This window comes from Rhinoraja longicauda, chromosome 7 (assembly GCF_053455715.1).
Source record: "Rhinoraja longicauda isolate Sanriku21f chromosome 7, sRhiLon1.1, whole genome shotgun sequence".
NCBI classification, from domain to species: domain Eukaryota; kingdom Metazoa; phylum Chordata; class Chondrichthyes; order Rajiformes; family Arhynchobatidae; genus Rhinoraja; species Rhinoraja longicauda.
In genome coordinates, this window is record NC_135959.1 from 61,891,268 (window position 1) to 61,908,893 (window position 17,626).

The 17,626-nt window shown below is 38.6% G+C and overlaps 1 protein-coding gene across 4 annotated transcripts in view; it reads left to right on the forward strand.

Moving 5' to 3' along the window:
• The first annotated feature begins 1,817 nt into the window (after nucleotides 1-1,817).
• Nucleotides 1,818-17,626, forward strand: part of cep295 (centrosomal protein 295) — a 55,267-nt gene continuing 39,458 nt past the window's right edge. For 3 of the 4 annotated variants that reach the window (XM_078402707.1, XM_078402708.1, XM_078402709.1), the window contains exons 1-7: nucleotides 3,064-3,331; nucleotides 7,915-8,115; nucleotides 9,264-9,388; nucleotides 11,492-11,585; nucleotides 12,922-13,035; nucleotides 15,203-15,343; nucleotides 15,847-16,030. In XM_078402707.1, the coding sequence (XP_078258833.1) occupies nucleotides 3,170-3,331; nucleotides 7,915-8,115; nucleotides 9,264-9,388; nucleotides 11,492-11,585; nucleotides 12,922-13,035; nucleotides 15,203-15,343; nucleotides 15,847-16,030 (1,021 nt within the window). In that variant the 5' untranslated portion in view covers nucleotides 3,064-3,169. Of the gene's footprint in view, nucleotides 1,888-3,063; nucleotides 3,332-7,914; nucleotides 8,116-9,263; nucleotides 9,389-11,491; nucleotides 11,586-12,921; nucleotides 13,036-15,202; nucleotides 15,344-15,846; nucleotides 16,031-17,626 lie in introns of those variants that run through there. The other variant, XM_078402710.1, reaches the window with a different exon arrangement.

The window sequence follows — 17,626 nt, forward strand, 5'->3', positions numbered from 1 at the left end:
CCGCTGAGTTACTCCAGCACTTCATTTTTTCTTGGTAACCCATCATACGCAGTTCCTTGTATCTCCTTGCATTCGGACCAACTTCTCCCGTTGCCTTCCACTTAAACTCCTTCCTTTGGTTTATGACTTGTGCTCCAGATCAGCTAGACCGTAACAACAAAAAAACAAAACCAAGCTGTGCCTGGGATCTCCCCTTTCAAAGGATTGTCTCGTTTCGGGTCTTCTTCTGTACCATATTATTTTCTATGGTCAATGAAAGAGAATGTGTAGGAAGGAATTGCAGATGCTGGTTTACACCGTCTGAAGAAGGGTCTCGACCCCAAAAGTCACCCATTCCTTCTCTCCAGATGCTTGCCCGTCCCGCTGAGTTACCCCCCAGCATTTTCTGTCTATCTTCAATCAATAGACAATAGGTGCAGGAGGAGGCCATTCGGCCTCGAAAGAGAATGTTTTGTACCAGCTTTTCGGTCGAGGGTGGTATGAAGATGCTGGGGGGGGGGGGGGGGGGGGTGATCTCAGATAGTAACTGGAGCAAGAGGTGTAAGTGCTCAGCAGGTCGGCCAGCACCTGCGAAGCCGTTGGCCGGGCGCTAGCGCTCGAGCTCCGCTGCTTCCTCCTCCCGCGCGAGGCACCGGCTTGGCGCTTATTTCAAATCGCGGAAGTGACGTCACAATGCGTATGCCGTTATTAAATGGCTGCGGGCGGCGCTCGGTGCCGAGCCCTGAATCGTAGGGCAAAACCCTCGGAGCAAAGGGTGGTCTGTGTGTATAAATAATAATAATAATAATAATAATAATACTCGCTCGCTGTGGGCGCAGCTCCCTCGTAAATTATTCTGCTCACCTCGGGCGGCGGAAGCTGAATAGTTGGCCGCATCGCCACAGATTCTCTCTCTTTTGAGTAAGTTTACATCGAACACAAGATGCCGGAGCAATTCAGCGGGACGGGGAAGCGTCTCTTGACTTGGGGAGAAGGGATGGGTGATGTTTCGGGTCGACACCCTTCTTCAGTTCGTAGATGTCTGCCACAGGTCGAGCCGGCGAGAGCTGAAGTTGGCCGCACATTGTGCCACATGTTGAACCGGCGAGAGCAGCCGAGGGAATCGTCCGCTGCGCCGCAACTGTGCTGGCGATTAACACGCTGAGCGATTGGTGTTTGAAAGGCTTTCAGCTGGGCTAATAGAGACCTAATGTGTAGGAATGAACTGCAAAATGATGGTTTACACTGAAGATCGACACAAAATGCTGGAGTAACTCGGCAGGCCAGGCAGCTTCTCTTTCGAGATACTGCCTGTCCTGCTGCGTTACTCTAGCATTGTATGTCTATCTGTGTTGGAGACAATTTCCTTTTATGTCTGGGAGTGAATTATGAAGTTCCTACCCTAACTTTGGTTCATCTCGTATTGTGCCTCGGGATCTGGGTACTGGGCCCAGCTGGTGAATTTGTTGATTACACAGCTTCTCTTCCTTTCGGCAACATTTTATTTCTAAGAAACAAGTATTTTCTTTGGTTTTGGGGGGAAATAGTATGATTCTTACTAAAATGAAGACTGGATGATCTGTATCTTAAAAAAATATATTGTGATAATAAGTATCAATATTTTCCATAGGCAGTGAGTGTATGGGTAATTAGATAAATGTCGGTTCCCATTCGGTCAGTGTTCAGGAGGAAGAGGGTGTGACTTTGAGTGGGGCATTTAATGGGATTCAAGAGTCTGTGGAAGGAGGGTGGGTGGTACAGAGGGGACATGTAGTTGTAATTGTGGACAGTAGACGGGTGAATTGATACAATTCTCTGTCTCAAGGATCGAGAGTCCTGAAGGCTGGATTCCAGTTTCTCATCTGATCTGCAGAGAGGGATGGGGTAGATCCAGTAGTTGTGGTCCAGGTTGGTACTAATGACATGGGTAAAACAAGGAAAGAGGTTCTGCTGAGGGAACTTGAGCAAGTAGGAATTAAGTTGAAAAGCAGAACCAAAAAGGTAATAATCTCTCACATTGTTACCTGAGTCACAAGCAAATTAGCATTGGGTCGATGAGATTAGAAAATTAAACATGTGGCTTAAAGATTTGTGCGGGAGAAGTAAGTTTGAATGTGTGGGACGTTGGCATCAGTATTTGGGAAAGACGGAGCTGTTCTTATGGGGTCGATTTCACCTGAAACATGTTGGGACGAGGGTCCACGGGTAAATTTTATACAGGTTGCATAGCTGTCATTTGGAGGAAGGCAGCCGAGTTGTTCAATGGAAGACTATTCAGCTTGGTGGAGAAGGATGGTGGTAAAGGAAGACGATGATGATGTGGTGGAGGGAAACTGGTTGGGTGTGCCTTGAGGGAGAAAAAAAATGCATAGAGCTGTGGCTGAGGCAGTCAAAAGCTTTGTGCATGTAGGTGGGAAGAGAATAACCAAGTGAAGATAGAATAGTCAAGAAATAAGTTGTTTGAAATGAGAATGTGGGTCTATTGATTTTGCATCACCATGGATTACCAAATTAACTGCCAAGGGGGCGAGGACAATGCTGCAAATCCCCTTAACATCTTCCTGTATTCTGGCACACCTGGGTTTTTTCTCCTCCAATGCATGCCCAATCCTGCAAACATCCATCCTGTATCTGAGCAACCCTTAGTTTCTTGAATGGATGCCCAAGCACTTGTCATAATGTCTATAACAAAAAGCATCCCATTAAGTGATCTCTCAAAAAAGAATACGTGTTACTTTGAAGCTAAAAGCAAACTGCAGACAGTTTGCCAGACTCAACCTGCCAGACAGCATCTGCAAAAGGAAAGACAGATGGGTTTTCTTCAGACCAAGTTTAATAAATGTAATTATTACCACAAACACTTCTGCTTTGATCACCAGAGTACTGAAGTCAAGGCAACCAGTTTATCAGGTCTTTAGAAAGAATTGCACATTGACCCTTTTGGAAAAATATTTCAAATTCGCAATGATGTGTACTCGAGGAATTTGAGACTGAATAGATACATTTGAAGGGAAATTAGTTATTTTTCTGGAAGGAAAATGTTCTAAATCCCGACATAACTTTAAAAAAGTTTAAATACAATTCAAGGTGGTCTAAAAACATCTGTGGTTTAAATTGGACAGTGAACTATAAATGTACATTCAGAAACCGTTTTGCATTGATATTTTGCATTTTAAACCCTCTTCAAAAGATGGTGAATAGAAACTTATTTTCTAACTTTTTCCCCCCAATAGATATGAGAAAAATGAAAAGAAAAGTTGCCAAGTTGAGTGGCTTCCATCTTAGTCCAAATGAAGAAGCCCTTTTGATAAAAGAAGAACATGAAAAGAGAAGGAGGTTAAGAATAAAACAGGTATGATTAATTAGAGACACCAATCAGTTGGAAATTGCTAATCTAATTAAAATGAAGATTGATGTTTAGCATTTAAGTATTTGGTTCCTTTTATGCTCCTTTTGGGGGGATATTTAGAGTCAAAATGTTGTTTTTGTTTTCTGTTTTTGTTGTGGGGATGGACTGAAATCCAGATTTGAAATAGTTAAAATTATATTCTATGGTCTTATTCAAAATATGTCGATTTTCTATTTAGGCCTTTATTCACTTGAATTACAGGTGGTTCTACTGTAATGTGATTATTGCATTTTGACGAAACCCCATATTATAGAAAATAGTCATAAAAAAACAATTGTGTCAATGGGGATAGGGGGAGGATTTGGGAGCTGGGTGTTTCAGATTCTCATGTTATTTTTCACTGCAAGATTTTGAAAAATAAAGGTATTTTTTCAACAACTATAAATTGATATCTGTTACTACAAGCTAAAATGTTGAAGGTTGTACGTTACATTGTTTAAAAGTAATATTGCACAAGTGTTAATAGAAGCAGATGTGTGTCAATTTCAATATCCTCCAATGAAAGAACAGATGTGTTCTTGAAGGACAAGGGTGTCTGATAAGTGTGGGGAGGCTAAATGGAAACATTTTTAATTCAAGACACCTTGTTTTATGCCAACTTCCAGATTAAAATTTAAGTGGTTTTCCTGTTCTCGATCAAAATTTCATTATAACCAATTCAACGCACATAATATAAATAGTGTTTCATTATTTATCGATCACATTAAATCCAATTCATATTGTGGAAATTGTATTATAGCACTGCACAGGTAGTTCTGCTATCATCTGATAGTTGTGTGCCTAGGAAACCTCGTAGAAAATCATACATTTAAAGACAATGGTGCAAATGGGGGTTAGGGGCAACAGAATTTCTGACTCAATAACAAGTAGTTCTGCGGGATTTTCAAATGTAAAGGTTTTTACAGTAGCAATAGATTTGGGTTTCTAAAAGCTAAAATTACCGAACACAATGTTACTTTGTTTAATAGCATACTGTTTGTTGCATATGTGTCAATAGAAGTGATTGCTTGTCACTTTCGATTGCCACCCACTTTTTAAGTTGTAGCTATGTTCTTAAGATAGTGTCCAAAGATAATAGAGGAGCAAGATACACCACTCGACCCTAAAACCGTAGTAGGTCATGGGTAAATTTCAGCGCCATTTTAGTAAGCAGATTCTGTGTGCTAGACTGGGTAGTGTTCACAACTCTGCGATTTCTTCGTACATAAAATGTTTGCAAACATTTATTTTTGTTCAACTTCTTGGATAAGTTGCTGCTTCGTGATCTTTAAAATTTGGATGTTACTGATTGAATATTTGCACGAGAGATCCACTCTGTCTGTATTGTGTGTGTATATATGTGTGTATATATGTATATGTGTGTGTGTATATATATGTGTGTGTTAAATCGCCTTTATGGTTTATGTACATCATGTGAAAAATAAGATGAAGAGAGGAATAGAGCGTTGCTTCAAATCAAAGTTGTTTCTGATCCATGAGAAGGAACTTTGAGATCTATGTATCTCTATCTTGTCTCTCTCTCTCTCACACACACACATACACACACTATATATAATTAATTTGTGCAGCGTGTGTGTTAGAGCGATACAAGGGAAACTGCACAAAAGAGGGAGCTGGGGAGAGGAAGGGTGGGAGGGAAATGGGCAGAAACAGTAAGAAAGAATAAAATCAGAGCAATTAAGCGGGGAAAAACATTTAAAAAGACAAATAACAAAAAAATGTGAATTGATAGATGAGATATCTTATGCATTTTAATGGTATCATCACACATACTGTTCCCCACAACACTGATTACACTACGAGAGGCATAACGAATGGTGGGTTTTGCTTACGAAAATGGTGTACGTTCCGCTACGTTGCGTACTACATTTCAGTATACGTGATTTCGACGGAGTGGTCCATCTTAGAAAAACATAGAAAATAGGTGCAGGAGTAGGCCATTCGGTCCTTCGAGCCTGGACCGCCATTCAATATGATCATGGCTGATCATCCAGCTCAGTAACCTGTATCTGCCTTCTCTCCATACCCCCTGATCCCTTTAGCCACAAGGGCCACATCTAACTCCCTCTTAAATATAGCCAATGAACTGGCCTCAACTACCTTCTGTGGCAGAGAATTCCATAGACTCACCACTCTCTGTGTGAAGAAATGTTTTCTCATCTCGGTCCTAAAAGACCTCCCCCTTATCCTTAAGCTGTGACCCCTGGTTCTGGACTCCCCCAACATCGGGAACAATCTTCCCGCATCTAGCCTCTCCAACCCCTTAAGAATTTTATATGTTTCTATAAGATCCCCCCTCAGGGGGATCTTGCTCCGCTCTATTATCTTTGATAGTGTCTCATAGGTGCGGGATGTTATCTGGAAACAGGTTTATTTTCCCCATGGTGTTTAAAACTAGGACAGTTGTTTTCTGCTTGTGAATTTCCAAAGTAACCTTTAATGATTCTCTGTTCCCAATTGAAATCGCGTCATAACCAATTTGACCTGTATAATACTTAAGGAAGTGGCTCCAGAAATCGACGCATTGGTGATCATTTTCCAAAGTTCTTTAGATTCAGGATCAGTTCCTATGGATTGGAGGGGAGGTAACGTTATCCTACTTTTTAAGAAAGGAGGGAGAGAGAAAATGGGAAATTATAGACCAGTTAGCCTGACATCAGTGGCAGGGAAGATACTGGAGTCAATTACAAAAGAAGAAATTGCGGGACATTTGGATAGCAGTAACAGGATCGTTCCAAGGCAGCATGGATTTACGAAGGGGAAATCATGCCTGACTAATCTTCAGGAATTTTTTGAGGATGTAACTAGGAAAATGGACACGGGAGAGCCAGTGGATGTAGTGTACGCGGACTTTCAGAAAGCCTTCGACAAGGTCCCACATAGGAGATTAGTGGGCAAAATTAGAGCACATGGTATTGGGGGTAATTAACTGACATGGATAGAAAATTGGTTGTCAGACAGGAAACAAAGAGTAGGGATTAACTGGCCCCTTTCAGAATGGAAGGCAGTGACTAGTGGGGTAACGCAAGGCTCGGTGCTGGGACCGCAGCTATTTACAATATACCTTAATGACTTGGATGAAAGGATTAAAAGTAAGATTAGCAAATTTCCAGATGACACAAAGCTGGGTGGTAGTGTGAACTGTGAGGAGGATGCTATGAGGATGCAGGGTGACTTGGACAGGTTGTTTGAGTGGGCAGATGCAGTTTAATATGGATAAATGTGAGGTTATCCACTTTGGTGGTAAGAACAGGAAGGCAGATTATTATCTGAATGGTGTCAAGTTGGGAAATGGGGAAGTACAAAGAGATCTGGGTGTCCTTGTTCATCAGTCACTTAAAGTAAAGCAGGCAGTGAAGAAAGCTAATGACATGTTGGCCTTTATGACGAGAGGAGTTGAGTTTAGGAGCAAAGAGGTCCTTCTGTAGTTGTACAGGGCCCTAGTGAGACCACACCTGGAGTACTGTGCAGTTTTGGTCTCCAAATTTGAGGAAGGACATTCTTGCTATTGAAGGAGTGCAGCATAGGTTCACTAGGTTAATTCCCGGAATGGCGGGACCGTCATATATTGAAAGACTGGTGCGACTAGGCTTGTATCCACTGGAATTTAGAAGGATGAGAGGGGATCTTATTGAAACATATAAGATTATTAAGGGACTAGGACACGCTAGAGGCAGGAAACATGTTCCCAATGTTGGAGGTGTCCAGAACCAGGGGCCACAGTTTAAGAATAAGGGGTAGGCCATTTTGAACGGTGATGAGGAAAACCTTTTTCACTCGAGTAGTAAATCTGTGGAATTCTCAGCCTCAGAAGGCAATGGAGGCCAATTCTCTGGATGCTTTCAAAAGAGAGTTAGATAGAGCTCTTAATGATAGCAGGGTATGGGGAGAGGGCAGGAAAGAGGTACTGATTGTGAATGATCAGCCATGATCACATTGAATGGCGGTACTGGCTCAAAGGGCCGAATGGCCTACTCCTGCACCTATTGTCTATTGTCTATAATATAAATAGCTAATTTTGTATCCTATTTGTGTTATTGAATGCTCATTGCAGCAGAACCATCTACTTAGATGTTTGCCCTTTGTGACAAGATGATTAGTTACAACTATATGGCTAGCCACTGTAGCTGATTATAAGCCTGATAATTGCAGGGTTTAAGGATAAAAAGCTTGCAGCAATTGTAAATGTATATCCATTGTAATTTATTTATCTTGAGTTTTTTGGGAAGTCTGGAATAAGTGAAGTGATAATGATCCAATGAAATAGAGTCCCAATATGCTATACCACAGGTGTAATACGATACAATAGAACTTTATTCATCCCCAGAGGGAAAATTGGTCTGCCAACAGTCACAGCACACAAGTTACACGAAAACTTGAAATTAACATTAAATTAACATTAAATTAAAAGTGAAAAAGAAAGAAAAAAATCTCAGCCATGTACTTCAAAGAAATGTACAGAAATATGTATGGTAGCCATGGTTAAGGTGAATACTTTTAAAATTCCTTAATTGGTTATGGTACAGGTCAGAGAACAAGAGCGCTTCATTGCTGTACAGATCCGAGAGAAGGTAAAGCAGTGCCGCGATGAACAACTTGAGCAACTAGCAACTGAGTTGAAGGCTGACTGGCAAATGGCACAAGGAGAAAAAACAAAGTGTCTTGAGAAATTGTATCTTAGTAGTTTAAAGACAGTGGGTGAGGGGCACAGACAAGCTCAAGAAAATGTAAGTACATTTTCTTTCTGTCCTTTATCTGGAACTAATTTGACAAGTCTGCAGAAGAATCATTTTGGCATTTAAACTTAATGATAGCAGGGGGTGATTTAAATAATCGTCCATTTGACTTCACTTTTGACGTTTGACAACATTGGTATGTGGAATCCATTGACTTTTCATAGAGTTCATGAGTCATATGAACAGAGCTAGGCCATTCAGCTTATCGAGTGTATTCCACCTTTCAATTGTGGCTGATTTATCATTTTCTCTCATCCCTATTCTCCTACCTTCTCCCTGTAACCTTTAGCACCCTTACTAATCAAGAACCTCTCAATCTCCATTTTATAAATACCCAATTGCTTGACCTCCATAGTGTCTGACAATGAATCCCACAAATTTACAGCCCTCTCACTTACGAAATTGTTCCTTCTCTCCTTTACAAAGGTACGTCCTTTTATTTTGCGGCTGTGCCCTCTGGTCCTAGGCTCTCTAACACGTGTCTAACGTGTCGAGTTACTAGTTTTTCCCCATGCAATTAGATGGTAGCTCTATTAGATAGTACATTACAGGAATTGCATTCCAGTTTGTCATTGATCACTTTTTAAGCATTTAATTAAGCATTTACTGTTTATGTTAAATGACGTATAATCAGGTCCATGCACTTTTTATTAAGAATGCTTTACGTCTAAAGATGCATATATTACACTTATTTGAACTCAAACAACCACGTGGTTTTAAGATTCTAAAAGGCTGCATACCAGCATGACTTTTCAGGCATACTACTAAAGGGTCCACGTCTTCATTTTGGATTGTATCATAGGCAAGCTTGTCTATTTAACTTTTTTATTAAACAGAAGCAATTGTATTCTTATATCCATGATAAGATTGGAATTATCATTGCCTATTTTGTTAATCAGCAGTTTCAACTTTAAAATTTAATGTTTTTTCAATATTGTCAATTGGCTAAATTTATGGCTTTTATTCTAAGTTCTAAAAAGTAGGACTAATAAAGTGAAAGCAAGATGTGATTGCTTTGCATGAAATGAATTTCTTGATCTTCATCATTGATCTTCGCAAACTGCTTATTAATACTCACCGTAGAGAATGTGTGTATGTGTCCTCATATTTTTAATTTTTTAATATATTTTTCTTGTAAGGAACCAGACTTGAAAATGCAATCAATTCGGGTCGCAGTTAATAGAGAAAAAGCTGAGAAAAGGCATAGAGAAGCATTAATGGAGTTGAAGCAACAAAGAGAAAAAAATCATGAAGCTCAAACCAGGTTTGTTAATGTTTGTATGAATTGAAATGTATTGTTTCTGTTGTGTATTTTCTTCACTATTATTTAACAAACTCAAGTATTTTGGCAAAAATGTTCTATGACTTTTAATATACCACATAATGCATTATGAGTAATCTCCACATACTTATGACTTTTGTGCACCCTACTGCTTTCAAGAAGTGTTTTGGACTTCAGGCGTGTAATTTGATAAGGATCCCAGGGATTCAATTTTTATAAAAACATATAGTAGCTTTTTTTAAAGTGGATTTCTTCCTCTTCATATTTTAATGTATGTTGAATCAATATCATTTATATTGTCATGGTACTGAAGCACAATGAGGCTGAGATTGTTGTTCTAAGCAAGATTGCAGCCAAGCTCAGGTGTTTATAACTCTTGAGCTGTATTTTAATTGGAACATTAATTAGGAAGCCGGTTGCTCAAATGTTTTTTTTTATAAAGTAAATTAAAGATGCTCTGAAGAACCCAATATACCATGAATGGTAGATTTGATTCTCTCTGTTCTGCTACCAGTGCAGATTTTTTTTTAAAAGCTAGTGAGTTGGAGAAAGGATCATAAGGGAGTGATCAGGAGCCAAGTTGAATAGTGGTTTGGACAGATGCATTAATTGTAGTGGAGGTCTGCCACATGAGGATGATGATTTCATGCAGACAAAAGATGACTTCAGAGACATGATGATAGCAGACCAGCAGACAAAAGCTGCCAAGAGTGGGAATTGGTGGTTGATCAACAGGATTTTAGTTGGCAAGTGATTGAGAGGCTAATTGTGGGACTGGTGATAGAAACAAGGAATTGTAGATACTGGTTATGGAAAAGGACACAAAGTGCTGGAGTAACTCACAGGCAGCATCTCTGGAGATGATGTTTAGGGTCAGGACTCTTCTTCAGGCTGATTGTAAGGTGGGGATGGAAGAAAGCTGGAAAGAGGAGAGGCAAGACAAAGTATGGTAGGTAATTGGTGAAACCAGATTAGGGAGATTTTTGGTAGGAAGATAATTGTAACAAAGGCCAGAGATGAAAACAGATTGAAGCGTTGCATATTGTGAAGCCAGTTTGTTGGAGGTTACCTATTCTTGGAGGGTTTGATTTTTTTTTAAATATAGGAAAAAAACAGTGTGGGACAGATGATTTTGGCCTGGAAATGAGCAGCTGGGAAGAGGATAAAAACAGTAATCATGAATGTTTTGAAGTATAAGAGGACAACTAGCTACCTGAAGAATATATCCTTGTTTTACTTCCAGGCATGGTCTGAATGGGGTGGAGGTCCTGCATTAATGTCAAAATGCTTCTCAGCCTGCTGATTAGGAATGCATCAGTTTGAAATTGTGCTGTTTGCGGCCTTTGTCTATCGTAGAATTTTGGGTCCTGTTTGACCTCAATCTGCATGCGTAGTTTTATTTTGGCTATTAACATGTTCCACAGTCCCTTTGCATGTGCACACGCACACTCTATACGACCTATCATTACTCTAATTTATTTCAATTTTACTACACAGTTTGAGTTGAGAAATTACAATGCTTGGATTAGTTTAGAGATATAGTATGGAAGCAGACTCTTCTTGCAGAGTCCACATCGTTCATCAGTTCACACTAGCTCTGTTATCCCACTTCATTACTGTATTTCTACTTAATGTCAAACTTAAGTGATGTTTGAACCCCCCCCCCCCCAATGGCTCAACTGCTGTAGACCTAAATAAACATCTGAATTTTAAAAAGGGTGTTTTCAATAGAAATTATTAGCATTTGTTTTATTACCTTGGTCTTCTGCTGATCATTAGCCATATGCTAATGCTGTATGTTTCTGTTATAAATGGTTTGCTTGGGCACAGTGCTCTCCATTTACTACATTTTTGCCCTATCCCCACACCTCTTTTTGCTCTTAAGGTACAGCAGGTGGTCTAGTGTGCTGCCCTATTTATCTTTCAAGCTGAAGTGCATATAAAGAAAGAGTACCAATTTAAAAAAAAAAAAGTACTATAAATTCTTTAAATTAAAGTTTGGTTCTGGAAGGATTTTTACGTTTATAATACATTATAGACTCATTTTGTGCTTGCATTTAAAATTATTTATATCTCTTCATTCAGACATATTAAAACTCGCAAAAAAGCATTATTGATTGAGAAGAAAAGAGCAATGACAATTGCACATCTTCCACCACCTCCACCAAATCCCTTTGCTGTAAGTACTTCAACAAAAAATATTTTTCATTCATTTAGAAATGCAATCCAATTTGACACAACCATCTAATATCTCTGCTATCTAATATCTTTGTATTGAATTACAACCAAGACCAAACTGAATCTTAAGTCGTAACACTGCAACTTTTAAATGCTAGGTCCTGACAAATAGAATGCCAGTACATGTTGCAGGAGAATGTTATTTAAATAGATGGAGATATAATTTGTCCATTTATAAAATTAATTAAAAAATGTAAAGTTTTCATTTGCTTTCCTCCTGCTTGTGAAAGCATAATTGATCAATAGCATTAGACAGCACAGCGGTAAACTTGCCACCTCACAGTGCCAGAGACCTGGATTTGATCCTGACCTTGGGTGCTGTCTATGTGGAATTGGCATGGTTCTCCCTGTGACTACATGGGTTTTCTCCCTGGTTTCTTCCACATTCCAACAATGTGCAGATTTGGAGGTTAATTGGCCTCTGTATGTTTCCCTTTATGTTTAGGGGGAGGGGGAGAAAGTGGGATAACAAAGAGCCCGTGTGAACCGATGAACGATGTGGACTCTGCAAGAAGAGCCTGTTTCCATACTATAACTCTAAACTAATCCAAGCATGGTAATTTCTCAACTCAAACTGTGTAGTAAAATTGAAATAATTTATAGTTTTTCTGTATTTTTCTCCTTTCTGCCCTCTACATATAATATTAATAGTGTTTACCCACTCAAAATATGAACAGAAATATGCCAATTGGACAGTGCCTCGATTGCCACTTCAAAGACTTGGATTTCAAACTCATTCCCAATTCGTTATAGGAAGTTGCTATATTTGTTCTCTTTTAAATTTCCAAATGTTGTATGAAATGTTTAATTTTGATAGGTCTTGTACAAAAAGCATTGAAATCCCTTCAATGGATTTGATTTTTGCATGAGAGTTTAACGGAACTTCAAGTCAAAACCTTTTTTAAAAAAAATTTTAAAAAGAAGAAATGTGATGTGTAGTTGAGAATGAAAATAAGCAAATAGGGGTTGATGGGATGCTTGCAAGTAAAATTATTAAAGTTCACAATTGCGGATTGCATCACTGGGGATAACACTGGCATTGATTGAACTTTTTTGCCTGGTTGGACAGAAAATTACAAAATTAGTTTGTTAGAACTGGAACTGCTCGTTAGAACATTTAATTAGAACGGTGCGCAATTGAATTGTTAAGTGGGTGGCGCAAAAACATTTTGAGGTTAATTTCAACAGTCTAATAATGTATGTTTTTAAAGGTGATATCTAATTGCAATTATATAATGACCTCCTTGAGGCAGTTTTATAATATTTTTAAATTATAGGATCTTGAAGTACCAAAGTACCCAACAGTGAAGATGTATGATATTGACAGCTTCTCTGCCACACACTACCATCTGCCTGAGCCTTGCGTGAACAAGGAAATAACCACAAAGCAGGTATCTGATTAACATGAACACAAAGTGCAATTTAATAATAAAAGGCACAGTAGCTAAATATTTGGCCCAACCAGACCATGTTAGGATTTTACGCTTTATTTGAGATTTCATCTTTATTAACATGGCTCAATCAGCATAAACTACTATTCTCCGTATCCTTGTGTTTATCTAGTTATTCTGTAATTATTTCTGTTCTATTTTGCTGAGCCACTCCCTTTGGTATTAAGTAACAATTTCAGGGTAAATAACTTTTAACCTGAGGTATCTATTTGATTCCTTAATGATGATTTCTGTGGATTTTATCAAAACATATCATTTTTTAACGAGGCAAATACCCAATCTTTGTCAAGTGAAATGAAATAGCGAAGGTGCATCCCTTCTTGGTATCAGCTGAGTATAACTTCAAATCCTCCCTAATCCTCCATTGCATTTCTTATTCATGAGCAGTACATAATATTCCAAATGTGGTCCAAACAAGGTTTGATATAAATTTAACTTCAGTACATTTCAATCTTCTTTGGATATAAACTAAAGTTTTTGTTAGCTTTCTCATAGCTTTACTAACTTCTAATCTCATCATTGTTTGCTCCCTGGCAAATGCTGATACAGTATTATTTTCCTATTTTGTTATTTCTGCCTGTGATTTTTGTCCCTATTGATCACCTTCTGTCACTTATTTCCTATTGTTACTGCAGAATATTTTATTTGGGTGTATGTTTCTCTTCAATTACTTTATTTCAAAGATCCTTATTGAGAGAGGTATTTGCCCATGACAGAAATATACAGTAAACAATTGACAAAATGTTTCTTGAGAGGCTGAGTGAAAATTGGGGGAGTCTGGAACTCTCTGTCAGGCGGCATCTGTGAAGGAAAATGGGCATTTCAGACCACTTGCCTGGTTTAGATGCATAAAACTGATCTTGATGGCTCTCTGTGCACTTGCATTGGTGGCAAAACCCAGACACTAATTTAGCCCTAGGCAACATTCTGCAGACGCGATGCAGCCATAATGCTTCCGTCAGCCCTTGACAGGAAAGTTGGGTGCTGTGCTTTCCCTTCTGTCAAAAGTGCTGGTGATTTTAATAGTTTTGGTATTCGGAGACACAAAAGATATGAGAATTGATTAAAGACTTATTTTCAACATTTTTAATAATATTCAGACTTTGAACAAAAATTATCGTAGAAAAATTACTTGGTTTTCCCTTTTGGCTGCTTATCCACTGACTTGGAATTTCTATTGAAAGTAGAACTTCAGGTTCCATGTCTGGCCTATTATTAGTAATTATTCTGGGGAATTGTAGAAGTGCAGGTGTGCCATAGGATTATGTGTAGAGTTTGGTAATGGAACACCATCTGCCATCCCAGTACCTCACGTGAGTCCAGTACTTGTGTTCTATTTATCCCTTTGAAACCAACCACAGTCAGCAAGATTATTGGGCTCTGAAAAGATGTTTAAATGTTTTCTTAATTATTTCCCTAAACCATTATACTCTGATCATTATTGCCTTAATGTTCCTGTATTTTTCTTATCAGCTCTGTTTCATTCTTCATTGCCAGGTCTTGCCTAAATTTTTCTCTTCTCTAATTTGGAGACACATTCATATTGATGAAACTCTATTCCCATATCTACTTTGCTGAGCCAATTACGTCTGAAGCTATTGAAATTCTTCCCAATCCAGTTACGTCACTGCCCCGATTTTAATATATATTTAAAAATCATTCAGTTCCCTATCCTTTATACATATTTCTACCCCATCTCCTTTTGGGTATTAAATGGTTTGCAGATTATTATTTCGAAGAATTGGTCCTTTATCCATTGTCTCCAGATTTGTGGGTTTTATTTTGTGTGGCTGATGGTTGTCATTTAATAAAGATGACTTTTTTTTCCCCCTTCTGCAAATGGATGGAATTTTGCAATGTTTATTTGTAAATTGTGGGGTTTTTTAAGTAGCATTTCACCTACACTGTTTCAGTTGTCTTATTCATAATTTGTGTTATCCTTTTGGTGTAGCATGTATATTATTAATCAATATCTTTGCAGACGCAAAAGGATTTCATTTATTGTTCACTGTCCTAGGTCACAGTGACCCCTTGGTCACTGTTCTCCACTATTAGTGGAAATGTTCTCTACAATGTTCTATCTGGCTGTAACCATCCCTATTCGCAGATTAGTGCTCAACTGATTGCTGAAAAGGAAGAAAAGCGTTTGGAGGAATTGAAACAGGAAGCTGACGTGGAGAGGTGTGAACAATTGGAGAAAGCAAGATTGAGAGGCAGTCATGCTCTCCATTTAGTTCATTTGACGCAGGTAATGAAGGCACTACTGTAAAATGTAGGAAGAAGCATTGTACTATAAAGTACGTCATTGTGTGGTACTAAGAAATTCATGTTTATAGTGCAAGTCCCAAGCAAATATCTGATCAACGGAACAAAAGTTTCCTGACTATTTTCTTCCGTGGCACTCGTGCAACTAAATTTTATTTTGAAAACTATATGTGATGGAGTTGTTTGATACACAAATTGAAATTTAAAAAATCTCTGGTGTGGAACAATGGGCACCCAGAACAAATCACAGAACTAAATTTAATTTAATTTCTGATGCATTCAGCATTTTGATATCTTGGTCGTAAAAGGGTCTGAAGTGGGTGCTGAATTTTTTAACAATTTAAAAATAACTCATTACTGCACAGTTTTGCATTGGTGACTGTTGAAGGATAATAATGCATTTCATAAATGATTACTGTATCATTGAGGAACAATGTGAAATGTGCCAATATGCATTCAAAAGTATTCATTTAAGTATTCTCCTAGGACAAAGAGAGACTGATAAAGGAGCTGGAACAAATGCAGCTTGCAGACCTAACTCGTAGAAGACATGCAGTTGCTCAAATGCCACAGCAGCTGTTTGAGCCACCATACAGAAGAGTGGAGGTAAAAGAGGATCGACAGAGAGAGATGGAAATTGCATTTGAGGATATGTATGCTGAGGATAAAAGTAAGTTCAAGAATTCTTGAGCGTGGTTAGTTTGAAAGTTGTATCAGAAATGATTGGGATTTCAATTTTTATATATGTGCTACTTTGTTTAGTTGAGAGAATTGTTTGCTACTTTGTTTAGTTGAGAGAATTTTAACACTTATAAAAAAAACTGAACTGAAATCTGCAAGACAAAAATTTTGTGATTAAGACCTGTGGATAATTGTCAACATTGCAGAGTAAATAATTTGTGGATTTGTGAAAGGATGCAGGGCAGTTGGAAGGATGACAGTTTTACGGTCGTAATGTAAAACTTAATTCTTCTCAGTTTGATTTTCTGAACTTGTTTTTCTGAGATTAAAGAATTCATGTGAGATATTTGGATTGTGGGATACCTCGTAAAAATGACTTAATGTTTTGATGAGTGTGAAAATAATAACTAGAAATAGATTTGTTTAAAGAAACATTCTATGTTGGCATCACTGGTAATTCCTGCGTATATGATAACTTGGTGAGATCACACATAGTGTCTTGTGTACAGTTCTGTAGCCCAGCTATAGGATAGATATCGTTAAGCTGTAAGGATGCAGAAAAGATTCACAAGGATATTATTGAGACTGGAGAGCTTGAGTTAAAAGTAAAAACGAGATGGGCTGGGGCATTCGTCTTGTAGAGTAGGAGGCTGACGGTGACCTAATGGATATATAGAAAATTGAGGGACATACATAATTGAGGTAATAGTCTTTTTTTCTAGGATAGGGGAGTCCAAAACTAAGGGCACAGATGTAAGGTAATATGGGAAAGATTTAAAAGGGACACGGGGGAAACATTTTCACACAGGATTTGGGGTATATGGAAAGAACTGTCAGAGGAGGCTGTAGAGGCAGGTACAATTACAATGTTTAAGATATTTGGATAGATATATGGATCAAAAAGGTTTAAAAAGATAATGGCCAATCACAGGCATATGGATCTAGCTCGGGTTGGCACCTTGGTCTGCAGATGCTGGTTTACAAACAACAATACCTCGGTCTGCTTAGGTAGCTTACAACCTGACAGAATGAACAACGCATTCTCCAATTTTAAGTATCTTGCCAAACCTCCACCCTCAAACTTCCCTGTGCCCCACCTCGACTCGCACTCATTCTCCCTTTCCCTCTCTTTCTACCTGCATTCTTTGCTCTGGCTTTACAATTTGCAACTCTTCTATCCTTATCTCAAACCTTTAATTTTTTTTCATCTCTCGCCTTAGTCCAACCATCAGCCTATCCAAACTCCCCTTGCCTGTACCCACCTGTCCCATACCAGACTTTGTCCTGCCCCGTCTCTTTTCCAGGGTTATTTTCACAGACACACACACACAGACACAGACCCCCCCCCCCCCCCCCCCCCCGAAACATCACCTATCCATGTTCTGAACCTGACTCCCAGAGTTAGTCCAGCACTTTGTGACTTTGTCTGTTTCTGTGTTGTGTATTTTCATGCCTCATTTTTGCTACAATGTGATAATTAAAGCTGCATGCAGTATTCCAGCTAAGGCCTATTTAGTGTTATACAGTTATAACTCCCCTGTTCTTGTGTTCTGTAAATGCACACTGTTTTAACCAGTTTATTATC